Source organism: Prionailurus bengalensis, chromosome B2, assembly GCF_016509475.1.
Source record: "Prionailurus bengalensis isolate Pbe53 chromosome B2, Fcat_Pben_1.1_paternal_pri, whole genome shotgun sequence".
In the NCBI taxonomy this organism is placed as follows: Eukaryota; Metazoa; Chordata; class Mammalia; order Carnivora; family Felidae; genus Prionailurus; species Prionailurus bengalensis.
This window is the reverse complement of record NC_057349.1, coordinates 139170498-139185689: the sequence shown is the minus strand read 5'-3', so window position 1 is coordinate 139185689 and position 15192 is coordinate 139170498. Positions and strand designations below refer to the sequence as shown.

Here is a 15192-nt window from a genome sequence, read left to right as displayed (position 1 = left end):
GAATATCCTGGCTTGTAGATAAATTATATGGTCTTCCTAATCATAATTAAAGATGGCACCATATGGCGATCACAGTAACAAAAGGTGTGGAGATGACTGGTTATATCTTCTAGTGACTCTAATGACAAATGTCAAAATCCTTCTCCCTACTTTCTGCCATAAAGATGGTTCACATGTGATATTATTAAGTTTAAAAAGGTCATCTTTTTTGAAGGTCATTTACTCTACCAGGAAGCTTGTCATTTCCTTTGACAAGTTTTGTGTTCTGCCAATAACTCTTGCTCAAAAAAAAAAAATCATCGTATCTGATAACTGCATTATCTGTGTGGTTGTGTTTCCTCAGTTCTATAGATAAGTTGCGTGGAAGGTGGGTCTGATGTTGCTTCACTTTTTTAGGTGTTTTTTTCCCTCTTATTCCAGCTCATCTCAGTGTACAACAGAGGCGTAGGCCCGCTGCCACCACCTTTCCAACATGGGCATCCCAACAGACCTGTATAAATAGTACGTATCACACTAATTCAACAAATATTTAGTGAAAGCAGTGGCTGGCACATAGGAGGCATTCGCAGATATTTATTGAACGAATAAATACTAACCACACCTTGGACTCTGTGTGAGGTGGTACCAGCTAGGTGATAGGAGGGGAGAGGAGAGAATGCTCTACATAATATCGGGTAGGTTCTGCCCTCGAGGGGTTAAGTCTCCCAGGGGAAGGTGTGAATAAATAATCATAATTGAAGGTAAGAATCATTAAGTGCCGAAAGAATGTCTGTGAGCTCACTCAGGCTGGGGAGGGTGTTGAGGGGGAGGCTTCAAGGAGGAAAGGTAAATATTCACATTGAGGATTTTTCCTCCATGTAGGGTTCATTCTGGCCCCAGATTGAGTCCCATGAAATGTGGAAGGGCCCTCCCGATGTCAGTCTCTGCAGTCGTGCACTGGCTTTTTTGGTTTTTGTGTTTTGTGTTTTTTTTGGCTGGCTAGCAACCTTTCCTTCAAGATTGATGACTAATCCAAATGAGCATTAGCTCACTTTGCAAGTATGAATATGATAATACAACAATAAATAACGCTAAAAGCTACCAATTTATTATGATTCATTTTAGCTGTGAAGCTGAAATATTGCCGCAGCATTACAGAAAGAAGTGCGTTGAGTCTTGCAAGGCAGTGATTACCACACCAACCCCAGCCTGCCAAGCACCTCAGAGTAACAGGAGGGCAGTCTTTCCTGTGGCATATCAGAAAGTGATTGCTTTCCATTAGCCCAGGGCTGGAGTGGGGGTGGCCTTCAAGCCCTGGGTGCTTGCTGCGAGTGACAGCCCCGTGGCCCCTGACTGTGACCCAAGACCTAAGTAGAAAACCAGAAGGCGATGGGAGTGGATACACAGAGGGCCAAGGTTTTTCATTTCAGATAAGGGTGGGATAAAGCTGAAAATGAAGTGACTACCTCCATCTCCCCAGGCCCCAGAAGCCAGGCCATTTCCTTCTCGCCTCTTCTGGCTTTGCCTCCATGCAAACATTCTGCGCTGGGCACCTTCAAACGCCTTGGCCCTTTTGTCCCCAAGGACCATCTTACAGGCAAGATTCATGGGACTTGAGAACTTGGCCCATGTCCAGAGTTGAAATGAGAGATAATTGCTCTTAGACACTGGCCTTGAATGTTCCACAGGGAAGACTTGGTTTCAGAATGAGTAAAAGGATGAAAACGCATATACACGGAGGGCCAAAGTCTTTCCAGAACAAAATAACATTGGGCTGGCGTTTAGGGCATTAAAAAAAATGAATTTAATTGTCACAATGTCACCCAAAGTATGAAGTAAAATAATTTTGCCTTGAGGAATTTAAAGTGAGAAAGGCTTAATCGCAGAGCCATTCTGATGCGAAGCATTGAAATGAACAGAACATGCAGATCCTACTTTTTTTTTTTTTTTTTTTTTTTTTTTTTTGTAGTGTATTGTTGCTCGGGCCAAGACAGATAGTTCTGCTACCAATAGGACCCGGGCCTCACCCAAGCCAACGGGCTCTCCGGGATGCACGCAAGATCTACAGCCCGCCCCTTGAAAAGGAAAGTAGGGCCCGGGACGCTCTCGCAGTGTGAGCGAAAGGCTCCGAGAAGGAAAGTAACCGGATTCGCCCGTTTCGGGCGGAACCACCCCCTCCCACGAGTTTCACAGGGTCCTCGGCCCCGCCCCTCTTTTATTCCGAGAGCAGCGACCGGAGCCGAAACTTTGTAACCCGAGCGCGCCGGCCCCGCGCTCCTCCCAGCCCAAGTCCAGCCCCGGAGGGAGGCGCAGGAGGTGGGACCTGGGGCCGGGAAGGCTCGGGGACGCCAGCACACGCGGAGCGGAGACCCCGGGAGAGCGCGCCGCAGAAGAGGAGGAGCTGGAGGGGGGAGCGGAGCGCGCGGCCGGAGAACCCGAGGAAGCAGTCCCGGCGATCGGCGCGGTCGAGCGGCCGGGAGCAGCTGGGCCCGAAGGGTCCCGCGCCGAGCCGAGGCCAGGGGAGCCTGGGGTCACGGCCCCGCGTCCCCGCAGCTGCCGTCGTCCAGGAGCGGCAGCTGTGCCCGGGCTCCCGGCGGCGGCGGCGGGGGGGAGGAGGAGGAGCTGCAGCTGGACGGTGGCAGCTGGAGGAGGAGCCGCGCGGCGGTCCGGGTGCCGGGGAGGGGACCGCTCTGTCCAGGCTGAGCCGCGCTGGGATGACCCGCTGACCGCGGCCATGGAGCCTTGACGGGGAGCTCCGGCGCGCGGGGACCAGCCGCGGGGCGCGCCCTCCCGGGAAGGGGCAGCCGGCCCTGGTAGCCAGACTTTAACCGCCGACTCTAGCCCAGCTGGGAGCAGAGCCCTTTACCATGGAACCCGTGACCAAGTGGAGCCCCAAACAAGTGGTGGACTGGACTAGAGGTGAGCGGGTCCGGGGGGGGGGGGCGGGTGGAGCGCGTCTCCGGCCCAGTGATGGGGTGGGCGGGGAGCCGGGGTCTGGGGGTGCTCAGCCGCTCCAGCGGGCGAGACGCGTGCAGAGCGCAGTGCGGTGGCAATGCAAACTTCTTCGGAGTGGCCTGTGCACCCCCTAGCTCTTGTGCCTGCCTTTGGGGTGCGAGCTGTGGCAAGCCGGGGGGAGCCCCGTCATTAAGCTGGGGAGTGGAGATGGCCTTTCTATGGAGGGTGGGGGGGGGGGTGCGTATCTCGGGACTTGCCGGGCTGGGGGCGCCTTCCCTGCCGGGGTGCGGTGCCCCGCTCCCAGGCTGCCCGTCCTGGAGTGGAGAGGCACAAGGCGCCTTTGTGTGGGTGACTCCCCTCGGACCTCGTAAATGCCGCCTGCCCGCTCGGAGTAGTTCGCAGGCGTGACGGGGCGGTTGGACAGGTAAAGGGAGACGAGGGCGGCTCGCCGAGCCTCTCTGTTTTTGTTGGAGAAGGCGACAGGGCAGCACCGGAGCCAACGCGGAGGCGTTCCCGCCGGCGAGAAGCCTTGAGCCAGACTCCCCGGGACTCGGTGACTTTTGCTCCAAGGTGCCAGGACCCCCTGTGGCGCTGCATTTCTAGGCCACATTTAGACCCTGGGAAGAGGCGATCTGTTCAGAATCACTGTCCTGAGCTGTACGGTATTTGGGACGACGAAAAGCAGTGGGGTGGGGCGGTCATAGGTGACTGAGCGGGGGTAGAAGCTCTTACCCAGCGGTCTGGCTTACTTTTTAGTGCCTCCCAAGATTGCCAGGGAAGAGTGATGGAGGCTTCTCAAGCCTCTTCTACTCTTCCAAAGAAACAAAGCCCGCAAAAACAACCACTGTGTTTATGGGTTCCTCACCGCCCCCACCCCCCACCCCCACCCCTGGCTTAACATCTCTTTGTTTCAAGTTACTGTTTCTTTTTTCTTTCTTCTATCTGCTCTTCCAGGTGAGGAATGGTGCCCTTTCTCAATAATACTAACTAGAATTGTATAGCGCTTTACAGTTTGCTAAGAACTCTCTCTCTGTTATTGCCTTTGGTGATCACAGTAAGCCTGTGAGGTAGGTAATACTGGTAAGATCAGGTCGCCTTTCAGACCGTCTCATGGCTGGGGCATGAAGGAAACTGGTCATCTCTTACATCTCATTTCCCATGCCTGCCAAGTACACACAGACCACGTGGGAATGGGTGTCCCTCCCTGTATGGGACACATGGCGTGCATCAGTGGGGTATCCTGATCCCAGTGGAGCAGGAGAGGGATACAGTGTCTCCAGAGAAGAGGTTTGTCCAGGGACCAGAATTTCCAGGGCTCTCATTTAAAACAAGGATGCAAACAACACATACTTGTGCATTGGTGACTGGCTTTGCCTGGGGGAGGAGTAAAGAGCATTGCCAGGGCTTGGCACAAAACGCAACTTCAAAGCTGTAAATTCCCAGACCCTGTTTTGAACTAGGGCGTGTTTCCCTGTTCCAGGACACCACCAGATTCCCCACCTGGTGACCTGCCAGGATGCAGTTGGTTGGTCTCTTTTCCCTTGGTGTCCCTTATAGAAGCAGCATAAGAAAAGGATGATTTCAGCGGCTTCTGACCTCCAGAGCCGTTCTGTCCTGTAGAGTCATATGTGAAGCCCTTAAAGTGGGCTGGTCAGAATCGCAATGTGTCGTAAGTGTAAAATTACATGCGTGTGAAGCCGAGGTGTAAAAAAATCATTTAAGTTATCTCAGTTTTTTATACTTACCACATGCCGAAGTGAGTATTTTGGATACGTTGCATTAAATGTATGATTAACATTAACTTCACCCGTTTATTTTTATCTTCTTAATTGTGGCTCCTAAAAAATGGAAAATTGCACCTGTGACTCACATTTGTGACCTGCAGTATACTTCTGTTGGACAGTACTGCTTGTGGGCTACAGAAAGGGTTACAGTTTATCGCTCTTTGGCTTTCTTCAGCTTCTGCCAGCGTACTTGATAATGTACAACTAGAAAAATGGTAACAGGCACACAGGAAGATTATGGAGTGAGATCTTCACACCCTCAAGATTGGTGTCTTTTTTTGCGGGGGGGGGGGGGCCTCTTGGGATTGGGAGAAGTGTAAATTCACATCCTGTTATGTTTGTTTAGCATCTAAAAAGGAAGAGCAGATTAAAAGGTTTTGGGTCTCCAGTTGCCTTGACGTTATGACTTGAGATTGCTTTCATCTAGAGAAAGTTTCCTACTGACCTGAAAGGCCAATTATCAGCAGTTCAATACCTTGGTATCAGGAGCTCTGGCTACTGATTAAGTTACATACCTGTGGTTAGCATGTGGCAACTTTATACAGAATGCTTGTGCCCTTTTGGACACTTAAGTACAGCCTCATAGAATGACCTGGGTACTTTCCGTGTTAGAATCTAGGAAAGATAAAAAGTGCAAGTGTGGCTTACGCTTACACAAGAGGCTACATTCTCCCAAATTGTGTGATGCATTACTTGAATATTTCTCATAGTAATGTTGTCAAAATATTGACTTTTCAATCAACTGTTGGCTTCTGCAGACTTGTTTGCTTATGCGTCTATTTTTAGCTGTCTTTGCTAACATCTCTACCCACCCCCCACCCCCCACTTTATAAATACATCCTACTTACTGATAAGCAGTTCTTCATGTAGACTTTGCCACTCTTGGTATTGCATGAGTATGGTATGGTGGTTGTGAGCCCTGGAGAAAACCTTGGATTTAACCCTGTCTAAACCCGACCACAGTTGACAGCTTGATTTCATGTTGACGCTATTCAGCAGGTGCATGCATTAGAAGAAAGGTTTATGCGTATAGAATGTATTAATTCATTTGGCTTTTATTATTATAATTTTTATTTGTATTAGTCTTTAGCTATACTGTCACCAATTTTATCATGATATTAGTAGATCCTCAGTAAATCCCAGCGGTAGGTCAGGCTCCGGTCTCCACATTGTATGAGTATTAACTCATTGAATATTGCATAACCACCCCTTGAGGTAGGAACTATTATTTCCATTTTGTAGTTGAGGAAACCGAGGCACAGAAAGGTTAGGTACCTGAGGAAGTGACAGCAGCATTTGACTCCGGGTGCTTTGGCTTTACTTCATCTTCTCAGGGGGTTCTTCCCAGGGTCACTCCCAGAGGACTTTCAGAGTCTTCACCACATTGATGACCAGACCTCCAGGATTCTCACCGTGTGAGTTCTTAAAATCATGTTAACGGAGGAGAGTTGTCTGGGATATGTGTGTCTTATCCTACCCATTTGGTGTATGTCAGGAGGGTCATTTGTAAATCAAATTAATTCACAATTCATGGCACCTCGTCTTTCAAATAATTCAGTCAAGGCTTTTGCAAAGCAAATGATCTGTTACAACATGTATCAGGTGAGAGTAGGGTCAGGTGTGCACCACTGAAAACCCAACTTACAGGGGTCTAACCAAATGGGAGCGTTGATTTTCTCGTGCAAATGAAGTCTGGAGACAGAGGATTCAGGAGCGCGGTGGGGGCTCTGCCTTGCGGTCAGAGGCCCCGGGCTCCTTCTGCCGTCCTGTTCAGCTGTTCTTAGCATGTGGCGCCACAAGTGGAGTTCATCCTCATGCATAATGCCTTAGTGTGAGGTGGCGAGGTGGCTGTTCCACCTCCAGGACCATGCCCCCTTTGTTCCAGGCAGGAGAAAGGAGACCCAGAGGAGGCAAAAGACCGCTAGGAGCCAGGTCTTCTGGCTTACGTCTCACTTGCCAGAACTATCATGCAGCCCCCCTGGTGCTGCAAGGGAGGCCAGTCACTGTAGTTCTTTTCGGTTGGGTACATTGTGGCCCTGAAAAAAATTGGAGTTTGTTCAATAAGGAAGGAGGGGAGAATAGATGCTGGTAAGCTTAAGCCAGTGGTGTCTAACACACAGTAATTTATATGTACTGATCTTTATAGATTAGTTCTCAAAGGAGGATACATGTCATAATTTCCTACTTCTGTCAAGCTCGTGGGTCAGTCCTGTTTTAGAAATAGTGTTCTATTTTCATTCCTGGTAAACTTTCTCTGGTCAAAACTGTAAGTTATATGAAGTCTTTTGTCTCTAAGCTTGATTTAAATGTTAGGAGTTGCATGGCGAAATGCAGCTACCCAAGTGGTGTTTCTGTTTTCAGGCCATTGGGGAATGTCTTTAACAAGGAGGAAGGACCACTGGTTTCTCCCATAAGTGCCATTGGTCATTGCTTGGCATGGAATGGGCAGGTTCTCAATAAGTGTGTTGAGGGAGCACGACCCAGCTTTAGTTGCAGAGCAGAAGTCTCTTTGGCCAGCTTCTGGCTCTGCATGGGCACCGTTTCCCCATCACCAGCCAAGAGTAAAGGGGGTTTCTTGCTTATGGTCTGAGCCTGTGGGATTCAGGACATTTGCTCATTCTCTGTAATCTGGCCACGTACACCGTTCTTCCCTGTAGTGTCTGTCCGTGTTTGGTCCTGGAGGGGCTAGAATTTCAGCGTTATCTGTAGAGATCAGGTACATTGTAGGTCAACGCCAGTGTTAGGCCATCAGGCCCCTGCTGCTGCCATCATACTAGAGGTCAGTTCCTCCCATAACCCTGATTTCAATTAGGTTATGCTTTTCCCTTTAGCCTCTGTGGTCAGTGAAAAAGGGAGGTCCGTTCGAGAGCTGTATGTCTCCCTCAGAGGTCAGAAACCTTTCACTTTATTGTGTACACTTCCTGGTTCTGGTCTATTTCCTGGGCTCCAACCATAGAGTTATCTTACTCATAATAATAGAAAAACACTTCTTGAAGCACTTACTATGTGTCAGATGCTATGCTAAGTGCTTTGTTTGGACTCATAATTCTCAGGAAACCCAATGAGGTATACAAACCATTATTAACCCATGGTGAAGACGAAGAAACTAAAGCAGAGAGAGGGAGACAGAGAACTTGCTCAGGGTCCCCTATTTATAAGTGACGGGGCTCAACGGCCCTCTTGTTTCCTCCACGACTTCATCGTGTCCATGGCCTGCACCAGGGCAGTGGAGTTCAGTGGTGAGTGTGGGCTCTGGAATCAAACTTGGGGGGCCGTGTCCCAGTCCTACCCCTGATTGTATGGTCTTACGTAAGCTCTCTGTAAATTACCACTCGTTTTTATTGCTTCCTCTCTGTTATTCTATAGCTGCAGGTCATAAATTATTCTCTCTGAGCGGTCAGGTCTGTCAGAGGGTTGACTCCTACCATTCAGGGGCACCAGTCAGTACTGAAGAGGTTTCCCTGCCATTCGTCGACCGCTCCGAGGAACCAGGGCAGGACTTGCCAGCAGATCGGGAAGATTCTCGGTTGGCCGAGCGATAGATGTCTCTTGCCAGTAGCATGAACCTTCTCTGGGTAAAGAAATCCAAACTCTGTTTTCTCAACTTTGTAAAAACAGTAGCTGGACTTCCAGCGAGCACGGCGTTAGGGCTCGCATGCTGTCGGGTGTTGACTGCTGTCTGGCACTCGGTCCATGACCAGCAGGCCACCTCGCCCGGGAGCTTGTTAGAGATGCAGAAGCTCAGGCCTGCTGAATCGGAATCTGCATTTTAACAGGATCTCCTGGTGACTCGCGTGCTCATTACGGTTCAAGGAGCACTGCTCGGGCACATGGCCGTGAGCACATTTTTATACTCTGCTGCTGGGTTCTGCTCTCCGACCCGACGGGGGCTCCGTCGGTTTTAAGTCCTTGAAGGACGGTGCTTCGTTTGAGGATGCTTCACTTGGCCACTTACTGAAAGCAAAAAGGTGACGTCAGGGGTGTGCTTCTGTTCATAAGCACCACCTGGCAACAGCATCGGGTCCTTGTCTGCAAACTAAGTGAGACACTTCCCCTGGGATTTCTTACCTACGTTTTGGGCCTCGAAGGGTCCTCGTAACAACATTTGTTTGTGTTTGTTTTTGTGTTTTTCAAAAGAAGGGCGTGGTGAGGTGGTCGGTGGGCGCTGTGGCTCAAGTTTGTCAGTATCGCCAGGGGGACATTGGAAGATGGGTGGCCTTGTGGCCGGTCCTATAGTCTCTGACGACACAGGGGTGTGTCAGGATTAGCAGATCCCAGGGAAGATTGCATAATTGGTAGAAAATGACACAGAATGCTATTTCGGGAATAAGCAGAGCAGTTTTCATAATTTAAAAGTGTGTCTTGTGCCAAGGCCAGGTGTCTCCGTCTGTCTCCATTGAGATTGGGAGTGACCTCTTCGTGCTCGAGGCTCACAGGTGAGCCTTTCTGCGTCCACATCATCGCAGAGAGCTGTGGGGGCCTGTCTTCTCTGCCTCACACTTCTGTGTCGCTGCCTCCAGTGTTGACTGACCATTCCTAGCCTCTTGGGTTCCGGCTCTGGGACATTCATGTTCTCACCTTGATTTCCCTCTCTACTCTCATTTCGTGATATTTCTAGAGTTTTCACCCCAGGCTTAGCCATCATTTTGGCCTTTAATAAATAAGGCAAGTTTTCTTTATGTAAGCTCTGCACAGCTCTTCCACGTTTGTTCTTTTTTGCGTCTTTTTACAAGCCCGAGAGATGTTCAGTGAAGGCATATCTCTGTAGCAGATGAGGACATCTTGGCTTTTAGATGTTAAATCACTTGTCCAAGGTCAAAGGCCAGGAATTGGGACCAGACTCCACAGGCTTCTATTCTGTTGTTCCCTCTATACCTGTCTTCTCCTCTGGCCAAGGTGGGTACTGTTTTCTCCTTGACAAGTGTGGGAAGGGGCAGCTCCAGAGAGCCTCTAACTTTTGTGTTTCCTGATTCTCCCCTTAGGATTTATACTCCTAGGACACAGGCCTTTTCTTTCTTTTTGAAATTACACAGCTTAAGCAGGACACTGCATATTTTGAACCTGACCTTTTAGTATTTGAGACATTTATGGCTATTTATTTATTTTATTGTAGTTTGTTGATTGTGTTGTATTGTTTCAGAATGCAACTCAGTAATAGAATACATCATTTCTTCTTTTGACACTTCTAATCTAATTTTTATTTTGAGTGTCCTATTGCATTTTTTTGTCTATGTGGTATAATTAACATTTCTATTTGGTAGAATCATACACAGGGACATACACACACACACACACACACACACACACACATTTCCTGCTGCCTTTGATTATTCATAATGTCTTCCTTTTTTTTTTTTAACGTTTTATTTTTATTTTTGAGACAGAGAGAGACAGAGCATGAACGGGGGAGGGGCAGAGAGAGAGGGAGACACAGAATCGGAAGCAGGCTCCAGGCTCTGAGCCATCAGCCCAGAGCCCGACGCAGGGCTCGAACTCACGGACCGCGAGATCGTGACCTGAGCTGAAGTCGGACGCTTAACTGACTGTGCTACCCAGGCGCCCCATAGTGTCTTCCTTTTAATTGCTTTGAGAGAGAATGTCAAGCAGCTATGGTGAATAATATATAGGCTTTGGAGTAAAATAAAACTGGATTCATGTTCTGTGTTTAACACTAACTGGTTTGAAAGCTTGGGTAAGTAACTTTTCTTCTTCAAGGCTGCCTTAGTTTTCTCATCTGTAAAATGGGACTGATAATAACCAACACATAGGATTTTAGTTATAAATAAAAGAGGTAGTATAGCAAATGCACAGCATATATATGTTCATATGCTTATTATTAATGATTAATCCATAATAACTCCAAGCTAATATATAGTATAATTGGATTATTTTTGTTTGAATATATAACACTGTTGTGGCTGATAGTCACTTTTCACATGCTTACTAATAACTCACAACAATTCCATAGTACATAGGTGGTCCCTTTTGTTGGTACACAGGTGGTCTGTTAAATTAACTACATTTTCTGTCTTCTCCTCATGTTTCCTTGGACAATCTCCTTCATCTTTTTTGAGGACCTTGTAGGTCTTAGAGAGTATCAGAATGGTTTTGTAGTCGCTTTCTTGGGAAGAGCTTAGGAGCAACAGTGCAGAAGGAATACTTATTTTGATGACAGTTCCATGCTGTTGTAAAAAGTATTTCTTCATTCAACAAATAATTACTTAGGACCTACCAAGTTCCACATATTCTAGGTGCTGGAAATCCAGCTGTGTTCCAGGTGCAGGGATGAGTTAGACCCCTGCTTTAACTATGGGGCTGACAGTGACCACCACAACAAAATAGACAAACGAGAAAATACTACTGATAAGTGCAAAGAAGAAAGTAAAGCTATGAAGGGAAGTGATTGGGTGGGGGACTTCTTTCGATGGTGTCATCAGGGAAGCCTGTCTGAGAAGATGACGTTTAGGCATGAATGATGAGACGGAACCAACAGTTGGAAAATTAGAGGGGGGAGAGAGAACAGCTGTTGCAGAGCCCCGAGGTGCAAATGAATTTGGAGTGTTTGAGGAAAGGAAGTGTGGTGGCCTCTTGAAGAACAAGGATGGTGGGGTGGTGGGCAAAGAGGGGGTAGGAGATAACACAGAGGCCAGATCATGGAGGGGCTCCTCAATCTTGGTCAGCTGTTTGCAGTTTTTCCTAGTTGTTGTGGAAAGTAGGAGAGTAACAAATCTGATTTGGATTTGCGGCAGAAGTAAATTTAGGGAGGCCAGCTGGAAGGCATTCTAGAGATGATGGTATTTTGGACTAAGGCTTTGGTGGCTCCAACATTGGAGAGGGCAAGTTCTAGGTGGAGTTGGTTCACTGATAGATCATTTTGAAATTATATTTGAAATCGTGAGGTATATTAGTGTTTTTTGTTTTTTGTTTTTTTTTCATTTTTTTCCTCCTGGGGTTAGGAGAGCTCCTACTCTCCCCTCATCCTGATTACTGTCTTGTCATTTAAATAGAGGAGGAAATCTGTCTTTTTGCGTTCACGTGCTTTGTTCCCGGTATTGTTCTTTCCTGGCACATTTTGCTGGGAGCTACAGTTTCTGAAGCTGTTTATTCATCTATGAATAGGGGTTTTGTGAAAGTGGACTTAGCCTAGTTTGTTTTCTTTGACATCAAATGGCTGATTGAACAGTTTTTAACCTGGGATCAGAAGGGCAAATGCAGTTGTGTTTATTAGAGCAAAACAGTTCCTTAGAATGCAGATCAGTAGGTTGTAAAAACTAGAAAGCTCTCTGTAGGAAAACTTAAAAAATGTTTGAGTCAAAGGAACTTGTAGATAGATCTGATTTAAAATATTTTTGCTCCATTGAAAGACTGTCCTAATTTTCTTTAGAAAAGAAAGCCATCATATTTTTGGTAGAATAGATGGTGTATTGAGTGATCTTCAACAGGTAAGAATTGAATTCATTTTTAAACATTTAATGCATTACTTATCAGTAGGGTAGAGTGTCAGAGAAATGACGGTAGGTAGGCTTATATGAAGATAGCCTGGAAGGTTGCGACACATACCTATGCTCCCTTCCCTCCCCTTTTCCCCCAAGAAGAAAATCTGTCAGCCCTGTTAGAGGAGAACCCCTACGTGTTATCTATCAGAAAAGGCGGTGATTATGATAATCTGAATCATGCTTTCCTGAGGAAAATCTTTTAGTGAAAGGAAACATTCTATTTCCTATTTTCAGAGATTTGCAGCAGAGGGGAAATTTCAGTGCTTTTGGATTTAGCAGTGTGTGTGTGTGTGTGTGTGTGTGTGTGCGCGCGCGTGTGTGTGCGTGTGCGCGTTTCCCACTTTAACCTGCGTTAATTGAATAGCCTTTTATGTTCCCAGAGTAATTTTACATTACAGTGTTTTTTTTAAAGTATTTTTAATGTCTTTATTTATTTTTGAGAGACAGAGTAAGCACAGAAGGGGCAGAGAGAGACAGAGGGAGACACAGAATCCGAAGCAGGCTCCAGGCTCTGAGCTGTCAGCACAGTGCCCGACGCGGGGCTCGAACTCACAAGCCGTGAGGTCATGACCTGAGCTGAAGTCAGATGCTTAACCAACGGAGCCACCCAGGGGCCCCTACATCACAGTGTTATAAAGAGAGTCAAGTCACACTGCCTTGAATGTGATTTTCAGACAAGAAAACTAGCTTCCCACGTAGAGTGGACCAGCCTTCATGTAATAGCTGTTGATGTTGTGAGCATCTCTTTAACGAGGATTCCAGCTGGAGCCCCACACTAACTGTGCACGGATGAGGTGGCTGTGAGTAGCATCTGTGGAAACAACAGTCATCCTCCTTGTGAGGAAGATGTCTAGAGACCTATGTTATGAAGCGCTTTGGTTATGAGTACCCCTGGGCCAGGTTGGAGAACTTCTATAATGCTGATCTGTGAAGACCACCTCCGTTTGGGAATTCTCCATTCTTGTCGGGTACCGTCTAATCAGCACTCGTGATGAGCACCTATAAATATAGGAATACTGGACCTGACACCCGACATTTCTAAGCTGAGATTTTTCACGAGACCCTTTCCCAGCCCCATACACATGGGTCCCCCAGCATCGCATCATCCATCACTGTTTTTGAACTTACGTTTTCAGCATCTGCATCACCTGGGAACTCACACATGTAAATTCTCGGGCCCCATCCCAGACTCACAGAATCAGACACCCTGGGGGTGGGACCCGGGAAGCTGCATGGTAACAGGTCCCTCAGGAGATTCTGGTACCGGCTAAAATTTGAGGACCATTGGTCTATACCACTCATGCAGCGCATACAAAAACAAAAACAAAGAAACCAGACTGTCCCCCATAATTCCTGTCTACAGTTGGTTTTTGACTCGTACAGAGTGATGAGTAAGGAAGGAGAGCTTTTCCAGTAGGGACGGCTGTTGCGTATTTCAGTGGATGAGTTACGGTACCTCTGTCTGTGAGTGTCCTTTCCAGAGTGGGCGGGGGAGAGTTGAAGCTGCTATCCCTGCAGGCCCCTAGCCAGCTGCTCCACCCCAGGCCCTGGGAGCCTTTTGTTGTGGACCTCTTTGAGTGCTCAGCCTTAGGAAAACACAGGAGAGGAATGTTTCGGGGTCTGAAGGGACCTGTTTAGGTTTTGTGTGGAATTTCCAGACCTTGCTCTAATAGAGGCGCAGAATGTAACCCCTTCCCCCATTCCATCTTAAGAGAGAGGCTGGATAGTGGTTCTCTCTCACTTAGCACTCCAGTTTTGGCTTTGAACAGCGCAGGCAGATGCAAAGAGAAGTGAGGGAAGGAAAGCAGACGAGAGAAATACTCAGAGCAGCAAATAAATGGAAGATCAAGGTGAAGAGCTCTTTCATTTAGTACGTGGACACTGAACCCGTGCAGGTGGGGTTCGGGAGCCCCTGCGGTTGTGGAAGGCCAAGAGAGTCCAAACTAGAAGAGACGCTACAGAGATGAACACTCAAGACCAGGATGGGCACTGGGACTTGGAACAAGAGTTACAAACTACAGCTGATGGCAGGGGGCAGGCAGGCAGTGTCGGGAATGGAAATGGAGGAGTACATGTGAGAAGAGGGCAGAAAGTCGTAGAGACTGCCTCCCGCCCAAAGACAAGCCGGTTGCCCAGTTTTGGCTGACCAGACCTACGGTTTCCAGATCTTCTGATTTTCGTTGCTTTTTCTTGTTGTTTCACAATGAAGCTGGAGATCTGGCTTTGTATGTGACATTGCCCAGTTTTTAGAAAACCGCTCACAGGCTTTTTTTGGCACAGGACAAACAAAATATATCTGTGGGTCAGTTTGTCATTCCCTCTGTGGACCACTCCGGTCAGGTGTTAGTTGCCCAGGTGAGAAACATACCTATAAGATGTGAATACGGTTAGCTCCACAGTGATTCTTCAGCTGTTTAGTAAATCTGTTAGTTACCCGTAATTTCATTTTGCCATTTAACTAGTTCAGTTATTCCCAACATTGCAACGTGTGATTCCATTGAGGTATTGTTAGGTCAAAAATACCAATGCCTTATTGGGCGTAGCAGACCATTAGGTAGTTCCTCTTCAGTGTGAAAAAGGAATGTGGCTTCTCTTGATTGAGTTTATTTTGCCGTTGGCTGTGCGGTGTTGGCTCCTGACAGGAACTGTTTCTGTTTGTGCAGAAAGAGTTCATTCATACATAAATTCATTCCTTTGTACAGAAGGATTTTAAAGTAGGGTGTATGTTCCAAATTTTTGTGCTAGTTTGTGGGATCCTGTTTGATTTAGTAAGTTGTCAGTTGACTTAAGGTCTTTCTATTTCGTGGTGCTCTGAATTGGGAAACAAAAGAAAACAAAAAAACCAAGAAAAACACTAGTGTTAGTACTTACACCGGGGTAGAACTCACTCCAAAATGCAATCTACAAATTTTTCGGGGATAATTATGGAATATTTGAATCTTTTGGTTTGCTTTGTAAGTAAATAGTCCGTATATGTG

At 47.2% G+C, this 15192-nt stretch overlaps 1 protein-coding gene across 3 annotated transcripts in view; it reads left to right on the top strand.

The window, feature by feature from the left end:
- The first annotated feature begins 2094 nt into the window (after positions 1-2094).
- CNKSR3 (CNKSR family member 3) overlaps positions 2095-15192 on the top strand; it is an 83326-nt gene continuing 70228 nt past the window's right edge. Inside the window, exon 1 of one of the 3 annotated variants that reach the window (XM_043592639.1) lies at positions 2095-2898. Coding sequence is in view for 2 of the 3 variants with exons in the window: in XM_043592635.1 (XP_043448570.1) it covers positions 2847-2898 (52 nt within the window). In the remaining variant the exon portion in view is untranslated. The remainder of the gene's footprint in view (positions 2899-15192) is intronic. The other 2 variants (XM_043592635.1, XM_043592636.1) reach the window with 2 other exon arrangements.